General features: G+C 40.8%; 2 protein-coding genes across 3 annotated transcripts; one reads left to right on the forward strand and one right to left on the reverse strand.

Annotated features, from left to right (window-relative positions):
* Nucleotides 1-830: 830 nt before the first annotated feature.
* dram2b (DNA-damage regulated autophagy modulator 2b) lies at nt 831-5,465 on the forward strand. Its single transcript, XM_035151968.2, has 8 exons — nt 831-1,075; nt 2,261-2,477; nt 2,678-2,745; nt 2,848-2,990; nt 3,077-3,254; nt 3,384-3,466; nt 3,991-4,083; nt 4,556-5,465. Exons 2-8 carry the CDS (start codon nt 2,347-2,349, stop codon nt 4,688-4,690), a joined length of 831 nt encoding a protein of 276 aa, XP_035007859.1. The 5' UTR covers nt 831-1,075; nt 2,261-2,346; the 3' UTR covers nt 4,691-5,465.
* A 99-nt stretch (nt 5,466-5,564) lies between these two features.
* Nucleotides 5,565-12,530, reverse strand: c3h6orf89 (chromosome 3 C6orf89 homolog). Of its 2 annotated transcripts, none has more exons than XM_035151966.2 (8): nt 12,226-12,530; nt 11,310-11,576; nt 10,634-10,799; nt 10,062-10,210; nt 9,577-9,728; nt 9,306-9,441; nt 8,599-8,722; nt 5,565-7,528 (listed from the first exon to the last, which is right to left on the reverse strand). In XM_035151966.2, exons 2-8 carry the CDS (start codon nt 11,496-11,498, stop codon nt 7,446-7,448), a joined length of 999 nt encoding a protein of 332 aa, XP_035007857.1. In that variant the 5' UTR covers nt 11,499-11,576; nt 12,226-12,530; the 3' UTR covers nt 5,565-7,445. The 2 variants fall into 2 exon arrangements, with proteins under 2 accessions (XP_035007857.1, XP_035007858.1); XM_035151967.2 differs by having other exon boundaries at nt 12,368-12,529.
* Nucleotides 12,531-13,352: the final 822 nt, after the last annotated feature.

A 13,352-nucleotide genomic window follows, 5' to 3' on the forward strand; every position in this document is an offset into this window, starting at 1 on the left:
TTACAGTATGAATAAGAGTCGATAAAGAGCAGAGCATTTTTAAGTCTCAGAGGAAACTGTTCAATAAATATTTTCCGATATTTAATAGAAAACTGACCCAAGAACGTTTCATACAAACGTAGATGAAGATTCTTCGTCTGTCCAGTTTGTAAATTGTTGCTAAAATATTTTCGAAAGCAATGACGCAAATCTGTGTTTGTATGTTCTCGACCACCAACTCAGAACAACCACAAGGGGGAGACTGTAGCAGGCCTCTGGGAACAGCAGCATGCTGGGGAAGAACTGATGATGGGAGGTTCACAGCAGAGACAAGTGACAGCAGTGAAGTGATTTCATCATTTTGATGTGTGATTTTGGAGTTTGGGGAGAGAACAGGGAACAATAGAAGGTACGGTGGCCGAGAGACGGAAACACACTGCAAAATAAGAAAACAGATCCAACATCTTGATCAATATTACGACACATGCGCTGCAAAAAGTCACATATTTGCATATGTGTGTTTCTGTATCTGCATGTGTTGTGACTTTAATATATCGATTTAATATTGATAAACTGTATTATCTGATCCAGGATCATGTCAGAAGGCTTTAAAAAAACGTATGCAACAATATTCATGAACAATTAAGGAACCATTTTCAAAAATATATTCAATGATGTGTGGCTTTGCTTAAAGCCTTAGAGCTAACAGCAGACAAGGAATGACAAGGTTTCTGTGTTTGCACGTGGTGAGACTTCTTTGCAGCGCACGTGTCATCAAATCGATGATGTTGTTTTTTCTTAACCTGTTCTTGTCTTTTTTCTATTTGCGTGTCTTCTCTTAATTCGCGGCGCGTTGGGCTCTCTCGGCCACCGTAGATTTGCCTGTGAGTCCTAATCCAGGGCAGAAGATCCCTGCCCTCCTGTCACCGAGACCCTAAATAACATCGAGTCTGTGAACTTGTTAAACTTCACGTGTCAAACTGGAAACTCTCAGCATCTGGACGGTGTCTAACTTTTACTCTCGCGGCTCCAGCTCCTGGTTTACAGTCCGGTGACTGGCGTCGTCGCAGGAGAATCATGTTCGTTACCGAGTAACGTGAGTTTCGTTATGCTTGTGTCCACGTGACCGCTGCATTTTAACCTTCTTCAGTCGAGCAGCAGGTTTGCGCTTAAAGTGTGAACAACGTTATTTACAACGCTGCTGTAGCTCGCTGACGTTATCCAGCTATCGGCTGTTCTTTTGCGTAGTGACTGCTAACCACTTAGCTTAATGCTACTGTATGTTTTGTCAGACGTGTGTTCAGTGTCAGCCGATGCGTGCGTCCTGTAGTGTTTGTTATCTTCTGAGCAAGTTAACATGATACTTTATGATATATGTCGCTCAGATTTGGTCAAACGCGTTAAATTGACTTGATTTTTAAATGGAGTTTGGTTTGTGATCAGGGAGGACAGTTGTTACATTCACTTTCACTTCCGCACTGAGATCACAGGGATGATCTGTGTCCTTTGATGACTCTGTTACAAAGGGAGTTGAAGATCAGTGTTGTGTCTCCAGGAAGTCACATGATCACACTCCAAATCAATACAATTTATATTTGTCAGATTCTTACTCTGAATACATCCAATAATTTAGGTATTAAAATGTTTTATTCCCTAACCCTCATATTTACATATTCCCAAAATTGTACCAACACATTTTTTCTAGATTTGCCTAAAATGGAGAAAAATGTCCAGGGAGGTGTTTCCAGATGTTTTGTTTGTTAGATGAACAACTGGTTAAACCTTCGACTCCTGCTCAGGGTCCAAGATTTGTTCGATATCATTTTGATCGATGTAGTTTAATTATTTATAAATATATTAGAGATTTGCAGAAGACTTTTCTTTCTTTGTCATATAATAAACCTATAGAAAACTGCAGTCGGGCAGTATTATCCCTTCACAGGAGAACTGCTGTAGCCAACATCGATTTTAATTATCTATACATCTGATGATTCTTCTGACTTATCTGACTGATAAACTGAAATCTAAATCCAGCCTTTTGTTTTTTAGCATTTTTACTTTGTATAATTGTTATGTTATATATTATCCAATGTAACACAAACATACACATACATGCAAATTATAAAAAATAAGATAAAGAATAATAAATGAATGAAAATAATTGTCTTTTTCATTCATGTTCTGTAGGAGAGAATGAAGCTGCAGCTCAGATGTTGATCACAGCAGTGTACTGTATATGTGTGTGTCAGTGTGTATATCACTCTTTGTGTGTTGTGTACAGGGCGGAGTGAACCAACACACACACACACACACACACACACACACACACACACACACACACACACACACACACTCGGTGGAGAGGCAATGTGGTGGTTCCAGCAGGGTCTGTGTTTCCTGCCCACCGCTCTGGTCGTCTGGACGTCGGCGTCCTTCGTCTTTGCGTATATCACATCGGTGGTGCTGAGACATGTGGATCCTCTTGTGCCGTACATCAGGTGTGAGTCTGGACACACACACACGTCACCTCTGTTATATCTCTGGGTGATGAAAAGACATACAAAATATTGGTTTCCCCCTACAGGGCCTTAGAAGACATTTAGTTTGGAAAAGTTTCAGATCTTTTGTTTTGGCTTCTCTTTTTTCTCTGTTTAACTCAATGAGTCAAACGTCTTTGTCCGTTTGTTGTGTGTTGCAGCGACACGGGAACGATGGCACCAGAGAGGTGTGTGTTCGGCATCATGCTGGATGTGTCGGCCTTTTTAGGTAACAAATATATATTCCCTTGTCTTGTCCATATTATTTATCAGCACCGATCAATGAGTATATATATTTTTTTAAAATGTATTTAAACTGATGTGTTTGCAGGTATGGCCACGGTCTACGTGCGTTACAAACAGGTGGAGGCTCTGACAGGTGAGGAGAAGCTCACGCTGCACAGACTGAACCGCTTCGGCATGCTGCTCGGCTGGATCAGCTCCCTCGGGATGTGCGTTGTCGCCAACTTCCAGGTGAGTGCCGCTGATCCTGGATCAGTTCACAGCTGTGCAGGGCCGGCAGTAAATGTGTAACTGTGTGTGTGTGTGTGTCGGAGCAGAAGACCACGCTGTTCTCCATGCACCTGTTGGGTGCGGTGCTCACCTTCGGGGTCGGGGCTCTCTACATCCTGGTTCAGACGCTGCTGTCGCTCAAGATGCAACCTCACGTCCACAGCAGGAGCATCTACCTGATCCGCCTCAGCATCGGAGTCTGGACCCTGGGCAGCATCATCTCCAGTATCCTTTAACACAGTGAGTCAGTAAGAGCACAGTTGTAGTGAACAGAGACACAATCCTCTCAGATCTTCTCTGTTTGATTACAGCTGCGATGGGAACAATGAGTTGTGATCTTTAACAGTTTGTCAGTGTTTGTATCATCAGTCATCTTGTACAGCAGTTTACCAGGAGTGGACTTACCTCACAAACTGCACTGGACTCCTGGAGAGAAGGTCAGTAGTCCTATGTGTGTCTGTGTGCTTGTGTGTGTGTTGTGTTGTTAATTTTCAATATTGTGGTGCCAATGTGACCACATTAGACCAGATGCATCAAAGTCTGTAACTGCAATACAACTCCACTCAGGTGTAACTGAATTTAACTGCAATTTCAGTATCTGGGAAATGTCATTATCTTATATGTGCAATCACTTACACTGTTTATATAATGTTTATATTAGATATTTAGTATTTGTAATATTTTTATATTTCCCTGTGTTTATGCTTGTATAGATATTTTACTATCTATTTAGTGGGATTTATCATAACTTGTCTTAACTTATCTTAACTTACCTTAACTTGTCCTGTCTAATCTCTGACTTTCAGTAATTGTACTTGAGTTACACTTTTGCTTAGAGAAATGTTAACATTTAAGTTAGGATTTAAATCAGAAGAAGCATTAAACCAAACATTTTAAATTCAGCTTTCACTACTTAAGATGGATACACAACATTTAAATTTATGGTTTTCATTTATTCCAGGGTTACACGACTCACATCATCAGCACCGTGTCTGAATGGTCTCTGGCTTTCTCCTTCATCAGCTTCTTCTTCACCTACATCAGAGATTTCCAGGTATTTAGTCTCATCTTCTTGCTTTTTTTTTTTGTTAAATTCACTGCTTGTTTGTTGAATCCATCCAAAAAATTTACAAAAAACGTCAAGTTGTGTTTTATGGGGGGTTATGTTGCGGACTATTTCTCGGCTGGTAGAATTACCACGAGGGCTCCAGACAGGATCTCATTGCACAAACATATTTTTAGTTAATTTCTGTTTTAGTACAGATTAAATAAAGATTTATGTGTTAAAAGATGCTGTTATCTGTATTTTTGAACATTGGATGAATCCAGCTTTACTGCTTCAAGACTTTATGCTAAGCTAGGCTAACCACGCCCAGCTTCATATTATACATATAAGAGTGGCGTCAATCTCTCGTCCAGCTGTGTGACACCAAGAGAACGAGATTGATTAAAAATCGTCCTTTTCGATTAAAGATCTGGGTTGAGAGACTACTGACAAACATTTTCTTTTTTTTCTGTTAATGTAGAAAATAAACTTGCGAGCGGAGGTAGATTTGCAGAGCAGCCACCTGTACGACTCTCCACATGGAAGCTTCGCGGATTCACATCCCCACAAACGTGAAGCCTCCGAGTCTTCTCCGCTGCTGGCAGGAGGAACGTGACCCACAAAAGGACGTCTGAAGAAAAACCGCTTGTTCTAATCATGTTTAACAGTTTCTTCTAGAGAGTTTCTAAAAGCTGTGCTGGCACTTAAAGGGTCAGTTCACCCAAACATACCCTCTCTCCTCCCTCTGCCTGTATCTATCATAGAGATACCAAGCGGTGGAATTTTGTATATTTCTTTTTGTATTTTAAATGTGAGCCAATGGTTATATAAACTGTCAGGGGGGGGGAAACACTATGTATTGTTTCCAGTCCACCATGTTCAGCTTACAGCAGCTTAATGATTTTCTAACGTCTGTGATTTTAATGCCTTGTTCTGAGGAGGGTTTTAATATTTACAGCTCTTTTATTGAAGTCGGGGACGTATCACTGACAATAACTTAACATTTTACCTGCTGGGGAATCAGAAGCTTAATTAACGTGCGTTAGTGCTAACCTGTAGAATAATTACACATTTCTATGATAATTTAACTGTTTTTCATTAATCAATAATTTTTTAAAGTATTTGTATTCAAGTTTCACTAATATAATGCAATATTAAAACAAATATATAAAAAAAATACATGTAACGTTTGATAAGTACATTTCTGTATTTTTTTCATGCAAATGTAGCTCTGTGTAATTGACTTAGTCTTTCAGTCAAAAGCTGAACTGATTACTACTTTAAATTCGATCTGTTTAACATGGTTGTTTATCTTCAATACACCTTGAACCTGTTCCAATGTTAACGAGATCGTTTGATATTATGTAAATTCACTTAAAGACAGAAAGTGAGTTGATGGCTTTCTTTTTTTCACGGAGGTTATGTTTTCATTGCATTGTCTGTTCAGTAAAACCACATTTTCTAACACACTTCAAAAAATCTCACACAGATGGAAGCAAATACAGCGACTTTTAATTTTCTCATAAAACTATGACATTTCTATGCAAAGCGAACAATTTTAGAGATTCACCCCTGATTTGTTCTCAGAAGTGGCGTTTGGAAACCTGAACAAAACGAGGGCGTGCGTCTCTAAAACACAGAAATTCAGATTTGACAGGCTTTTACTTTGGCAAACTGATTTTATCATAGACTCCTGTCGACACCGTGAAAAAACCCTGATCATGCACAAAATATTTCTTCTGCTTCTTCATGGATTATTGTTTTCTCAGAGTCTGCTGGAGATGACCTGTTAACCTCTGTCCTGATAATCACAAGTATAATAATATTACAACACATTATTAATTATAGTTAATGGCTTCAACATATATACAATCATGACAATAAATAATTACACTGAAATTAGATAAGCAGCTTTGTCCATAAAATCTCCAAATTAAAAACATCTTAAGCAGATAAACAACATGTGGGAGGAAAATAAACTATAAAATATGTCTGGGTTTGTGATGTGTTGTGAGTTTGAGCTGTAAGTTGTTGTTAAAGGTTCAGTTCACCCACATAACAGAACAAAACTCCTCCAGTGATATTATTTGAGTCTGAATGTTGTAGTTCTATTGTAGACACATTTGTCCTTTTAATGGATAATTAATAAATTGACTAATAATTAAAGCTCTAAATTTAACAACTAAAATAGGAGCTTAATTACTGATTTCTCTGTGGAAAATACTTTTGTGTGTGATCAAGTTCGGAGTGTTCTGGAAACCAGTAGAGAAGACTCAGCTGGGTGAACTGGCCCTTTTAACACGAGGAACCAGTTAAAGAGCAGAAGGTGAGGTGGCACAGTAATAATAATTACAAATATAAAACTTTCATGGTTTAGAAAGTAGAAATACTAACATTTTGTTTGCAGGTCGAGTCCTGTGGAAAAACTGTTCGAGCTTCAGGGGATTCTTTTCATTGCAGCAGGACTTGGTCGAATCCAGCTCTGTTTTAAGATGTCATTAGAAATTCCTGATGCCAAAATCAATCAATTCCCAGAAAGTTCAGAGTGAATGAACATGATGCTCGGACTAATTTAATTAAGTTATTAGAGGCCAGGGACAAAAAGTGAGCTGTGGGTTCTTACTGAGCTCCATGTGGTTCTAAACTTCCTGAATAAATTCAATTAGGAAATACACGATGGAAACATAACAACAGCTGCATTGACCCTCAAACTGAACATGTTTCTTGAGTCTGACATGGTGTTCGTGATATTCTCTGTTTGGGAGAAGTGGTTATTTCGTATCCGTCCAGTCGACATTGTTATTTCCAACAACCTGTTCGGGTGCAGAGCTTAACAGACAAAAAGATGACATCCACTTTCTCAATCACATTACAACGCTGTGATTGATGAGGATTTTTTAAACTGGAAACGGTTGTAAATGGACACGACAGCAGATCAGACGGATCAGTGATGTGCGTGGGGATTTAAAAGGTGATCCACTACCTTCTGAAAAAGAGAAACACCTATTATCTTGAGTTCTGCTTGAAGCTATGGCAAAAGCACATGCAGGACATCAGAGCTGCTAATGCAGAGAGTTCACTAACGTGTTGTTCACATGGATGAAACGTCCGACCTCCACTCTTTAAACAAGTAGGAACTGCAGTTTTTCCTAAATGAAGTCATGTGTGCGGTGGTCTCCAGTTCTCTGAGGAGTTCCCCCAGGTTTACTAGATGGGTAAAAGACAGGAGGGTTATAAGGCATCAGTGGACGGGGCCGCACAGAGGCCGACGCGCTCCGAAACGCCTCTGCAGGAAGTCTTAAACATTCACAGCTGATCTGCGTGTTCCCGGTCCTCAACTCTGTCCTCCTTCGCTGCGCTCCGCCCGGAAGTTAAAAGGTCGATCCGTCACAGATGATGTTCTGGCCTCGGCCGGGGAAAAGCTCCATCTGCCAGTAACGAGGGTCAGCGTACACTGCACAGGTCAAAGGTCAAAGGGAACAACTGTCAGACCAGGCAGCTTCAGCAGCCACATGAAACAGTTCCTGCAGATAACACACCTCAAACTCTACGCGGGAGAGTTTTAGAAAAGCTGCTTTGTTCGCAGATCAGATGCTTCGCTTTAGTTCACCTATGATCTTTCCCATCATTTCTCTCCTGTTTGTCATGTGGACATGTTGAACTGTTCGCAGCCTGAAAGAAGCAGTTGTGATTCTGTGGGAAATACTTGCTTGACTTTGAAGTGGTGCATTTGATAAGGTTTGTGGTTTGAGCTGAAAGTCTCATGACGGAATCTGGAGTTTTGTCGTATGAGCAGATGAATGACTGTAAATGTTTCATGCACTAATATTAATATCAGTGTTGTACATTGTCGTGCCCAGACGATCACAGGCCGCTGATGACTGATTTTATTTGCAATATTCAGTAAATATTTCTTTCATTTATTTGGTTGCTACTTTGTATTAATATTTGTTGTTTTCATTATCTCATTATTATGGTTAGTTTGGTTGGATTTGAGTAGTTGTTGATGCCTTTAGATTAACAGGTGGATAGTGATAGGACAGATATCTGATATCTGGAAAGTCAATTTATGTATCAAATTATTTATTGCACGGTCTTGTAAGTGAGTTGATGAATTGTAAAACCTCTCATCAGTCTAGTGTGATAATCCACTATTAACTTCCTACATAATAATGTGTGTGTACAAGATAAAAAACAATCATTTCTACAAAGCACCTTTTAAAAAACACATTTCAAATGTATACAAGTCCTTATCAGTTGTATAAAAATCCTCATCAGGCTGAATTAGTAATTTACTTAATAATTTCTCAAATAATAATGCACAGAAAATGCTGATAATTTGTGAGAACAAGATAAAAACTATATTGTATAAATTCAGGGGCTCTGATTAAATAATGAATTTATTGTGATAGAGACTAAATGTATTTGTAGCCTGATGTGATTTGTAGTATTAAGTAGTTATTTCTTTCCCATGTCCACATGTTTGATGTGTTTGTGGATAGAAACAGAAGCAGCAGACGTTACCCATGTCTCCAGGTGTGAGCCACAGGTTGAAGGAGCTGCAGTGTTTCTGACAGCGATGAACAGGCAGAACTCGAACTGTGGGCAGCCCCTCACCCACCACCAGCCAGCCCAGCACCCTGACGCCCTGTAACACAGGCAGCAGATAACCCACAACAAACACTGAATGATGATCGAGTGCTGTAGACCACCACTGACGTCCCACAGTCTGCTACCTAACAACTGCACATATGCATACTGCACAGACTTCTGTAGAAATACAGCAAATTAAATATTTTAGAGTGGAAGTAAATCAAGCAGCAGCAGCCGCAGCTGTCATGGAAGAAAACTAATATTTGTGTGCACGAGGCAATTTATCAAAAGCAATTATTTAATATTTCATGTCCACAAATGAACAGAAAGCAGCATTAATCAATCACAGTCTGCTCTTAGATAGAAACCTGTGTAGAAACTGGAAATGTGTAGGGCAGTGATGTATGTCTGACATCCTGTTGTGTCTGTAATATCAAACATCATGACACCGATATGTGTTTCATTTGTCTCAGAGACTGGTTGTTATTTTGTCATTTTATTTTGAAAGGACACATCAACTTTACTACGGATAGTTATTATTGTTGTAGTTTTCCTGTGAGTAACGATAAGACCCTATTTAGGTCTATTTAGTCCTTGTGTCTCTCATTGTGGGGACGTCTGGACTCAGCTGGACTCACCTTGCTCTGGGAGTTTGTGCTGTGGGTGACCAGGCACCGCTGCAGGATGGTCCCCGCACTGTCCAGCAGGGGACAGAGCTCCGCCTTGGGGAAGAGCCACCTCAACACCTTCTCCCTGGTTCCAGAGCTGAACCTCCTGCAGAGACAACACAACACACACCGTCAATCATTACATACCACTGTGGGCAACAGATTATCAAACTGAACGAAATATTACACATGAATCCAAATTATGTGAAGTTTTCTCTCATAATTTAACACAATTGTGCACCAGAGCAGGGTGAAGTTGGCGGGTCCCTGAGGGAGGCCGAAGTTGTGGTTCTGCAGGCCGTCGTCCTCCTCCAGCAGAATGGACATGGACCCTGAATGGGCCAAGTAGAGCTCCTCCAGCTGCTGCCGCTGGACGCTGAGAGACTCCCCACCCTGCAGGGACCGGCACGAACAAGAGGGTTTGGTTGAATAGGGGGGGACATGATCACACAACACTTTTCATATGACGTTATGTGGTAAGAGTGCAAACAGATTTAAAAAGTAATGACAAACATGTTTCCAAACATCCTGCACTGTTATGTTATGTTTTTTTGTCTCATCCGAACCAACTTGAAGCTGTTAATCATTCACATTTAAAAAAACCTGAGATAAATTTATTTTGTATTCTGTAAAGTTGCTGTTCACAAAGTTTGCCGCCATGGGTGTGACGTGGGGGGGGGGGGTTGGCCTTTCAGATGGCTAACTGCGGCTGTGTTGATCTCTGACCTTCAGCAGGACGAGCTGTGGCCCCCGTCGCAGATTCACCGTCCCTCTAAGGCTTTCTGGGACCTCCAGCACAGAGGAGATCTCTGCACAGCCCGAACAGTTCACCAGACTGTGCCTGAGCGAGCCGGCGCTCCACCATTCATGGAAACCTGCACAAACCACACATTTACTCCAATCAAACTACTTAAGTCTTAAATTGACCATATTTGCGCCATTTACAGGTAATTTGAGGGTTAACTTTGATGGGTTAACATGCTTTCATGTTAAAAATATTCAATATTTTTCCTATCCCATGCTACAGTGCCTCTTTTCACCCATTGTGGTGAATGCTAAATTTTAGCTCTTGAGCCCAAAATGCCCAGTCTGCTGTGGTTGGTCATCTTTCCCACTTTTTGTGGTTGTTCAACCATTTAATGTGTCAGAAATCAACAATCTGTGTTTGACTAAAAAAAAACATAAAACTTTTCATTCGATACAAGCGACATTCTCAGTGAAAAAAATGTAAGTGTGGTTTTATGTGTGCGTTTGTGAGAGCTATTGGAAACAGAAATATTGAGTGATGGTGTTCAGACCTTGCAGGTTGTACTTCTTGGCGATGGGCAGAGACAACAGGCGAACGTGGCTGAGGGGCGACGACCAGTTGTAGCAGCCCAGGTTGACCAGACCAAGCTGGGGGGAAGTCTGAGGGTAGGTGAAGGCCAGCACCACCACCAGCAGGAGGCCCACTGCCACCACAAACTGCAAAGACAACAGGGACATTAGCAACACAGAGAGACGTGTCCTTCCTCATAGCAGAGACAAGTGTGAGTAAACCTTAAATGTCTGTATACTCTGACAAATAAATGATTTGTTTTAGAACAAGTGTATAATTTGTATTTTCTAGAAATAAATTCATCTCGCAGCTTGATCTGATTCGATTGCTTTCTAGGAAAAATTTGGGCCGAATATAAAGCTTCAGTTTTCTGCTTTCGCCGAAAGAAGTAAAGCTTCAGACATTTAATGTGAAATTTCTGTGCCGTTTTATTGCTGCCGTGCTGCCGACTGAGGGAAAAACTTTGTACCAAAGCCTCAGTCATAAAATGTTACTCCTGTCCGACAAACACTTAAAAAACTAAAAGAGAAATCTATTAAAAACAATAACAAGCTGAGAAAATCCTCACAGTTAACAGACATTGACATGATAAGTGCTCTACGGGTCTTAGGTGAATAATTGAGTTTCTGTGCAGTGTAATATTTGCATTGCCTGACCTTGATGGTGGCTCTCAGGATGGGGAACTGCGGGGGCTCTCTCCTGGGCTCGTTGGTCTCCAGGACCTGCTTGATGAACCTCTCGATCTCCCTCTCCGACATGCCGTAGCGGTAGCCCGACTGGCGGAGGATGTCTATGCTCTCGGACAGTTTGTCGTAGATACATGGCTCGCTCGTCGTCGTTCCCATGGCAGCAGCGGTGACGGCAGCTTCGTGGTCAAACGCATCAATCTTCAGCCGCTTTGGGGTCTAGGAGCATGGTGTGCCCTGTAAAGTGGACTGAGATGTTAGCTGACACATCATAACTTTCAACACCAGTTGATCATTATGGCTCTGTGGTATTCATCAACTCGTTTTCCTTTTGCAGAGAGAAAGTTGTATTTACTCCTCAACCTGTGCTCAACCTGTAAAAGCCATGGTAGATAGTTTTGCGTATCCTTGGCTTTTTAAATAGAACCAAATATTGTGGTTTCCTGTGATGTCATCCAGACAGAGAGCAGGAAGGAGAGAAAAGGACTGGGTTTTTCAATATAAACATAACACACAACATAAAGTGCTCGAGTATTTATAACATGCATTACAGCAAAGGGTAGACTGTTACTGTTGAGATGAAGTGTAATACAACTTTTAAGTCATGATAGATGAATACATATTTTGTATATCTCCTTTATTTTTGGTAAACTTCACCGTTTTGAACCGAAGTAAAGTGAAGCGACCTGATATAATGAACTAGGCTAGAAGTTTAGTTAACTACGTAACATGAACTAGTTTATTCAGAGACGCGTGATGTCGTTGAGTGCGAAACAGTTTCTAAACGTCACTCGCTGGTTACGTGAAAACAGTCGCGATGAAACGCAATGAAGCAACGTGATCATCACATTGACGAAGGTTTCGCCATAACAACGCAAGTTATTACCGGAGGCGCAGAGAAGCACAGAGCAGCTGTGTCTGACGTACTGACAGCAGTCCACTGACAGGTTAGCTTGTGATGCTAGCCTCGGCTAACGCTCTCAGTTTCCGTGCAGAAACAAACTCCGGACACAAAGTGCAGATCTGACCTCAGCGTGAGATCCGCCGCTGCTGAGGAGACGCTCATGTCTCTCGTCACGGACTCAAATCAATGTTTTATACAGGAAATAAACTAAGTTGCTAACTACGGAGCATGGCTGCCACAAACCGACGGTGCTCTTCTTCTTCTCCTTTTGTTTTTTGGGTAGTTGTGACGCCTCCGCGCATGTTACTGCCCCCTGCTGGGTGAAGATATGGCCACAACAATCACAAACCATGTTGTTTAATTCAATCTAAAAGCCACAGAGATACAAACTGTGGATACTGTTTATAAATGATGAGCAAAAAGAACACACACAAAAATATAACTTTATGAATAATATACTTTTTCTTAGTAATTTTTTCATCATGCTTTTTTAAAAATTGGTAATATAGAGCCTGACACGCATAAACCGAGGTGATTTAGTCTTAAATCCTAATAATAGTGTCCAACATTAAAGTGACCTGTCCCAGATAATCAAATTCAGGCAGAATGTTCTTTTTTGGCACAAAGAACAATAATATATCTCCATTCTTTCTGCTGGTGTGGTTAGAAAACATCTAAAGGATTACAGAAAGGTAGAACGTGTTGATATAATGTGTGGGAATAAGTCGTAGAACTTTAAATTTCAAAAAACAATGTTCCAGATAATGTGAGAAAATGATCTTTGGAACTGAGAATAACACCAGAGGAGCTGAACCCACGTTTCATAAACTCCCATTTGTAGCCAATCAGAGGACAGAGAACAACATTAGCCCCGCCCCCGGTAGTTACAAAACACTCAGACTGACCAATGAGAGCGCAGGGTGTCCGGTAGACGTCACAAAGCCTGTTTCCGGTGCTTGTGCAACTAAAATACTGCACCGACCCAGCGATGCGTCAAGCTGCCGTATGGATGATAACATGTTCCGGGAATCCAAAAAATTAATGTTTTAATGTGGCTTAAAAAAAAAATATAACAACAGGAAATACAAAATGAGAGTAATTACTATGGA

Source organism: Hippoglossus stenolepis, chromosome 3 (assembly GCF_022539355.2).
Source record: "Hippoglossus stenolepis isolate QCI-W04-F060 chromosome 3, HSTE1.2, whole genome shotgun sequence".
NCBI lineage: Eukaryota > Metazoa > Chordata > Actinopteri > Pleuronectiformes > Pleuronectidae > Hippoglossus > Hippoglossus stenolepis.

Coding starts and splice junctions, on each gene's coding strand:
- dram2b (XM_035151968.2), top strand. CDS start 2,347: ATGTGGTGGTTCCAGCAGGGTCTGTGTTTCCTGCCCACCGCTCTGGTC. Junction 3,255..3,383: donor CCTGGGCAGCATCATCTCCA/GTATCCTTTAAC, acceptor ACAGTTTGTCAG/TGTTTGTATCATCAGTCATC. Junction 4,084..4,555: donor CCTACATCAGAGATTTCCAG/GTATTTAGTCTC, acceptor CTGTTAATGTAG/AAAATAAACTTGCGAGCGGA.
- c3h6orf89 (XM_035151966.2), bottom strand. CDS start 11,498: ATGGGAACGACGACGAGCGAGCCATGTATCTACGACAAACTGTCCGAG. Junction 10,211..10,633: donor CAAGAAGTACAACCTGCAAG/GTCTGAACACCA, acceptor TGGTTTGTGCAG/GTTTCCATGAATGGTGGAGC. Junction 7,529..8,598: donor GCTCACACCTGGAGACATGG/GTAACGTCTGCT, acceptor TGACCTGTGCAG/TGTACGCTGACCCTCGTTAC.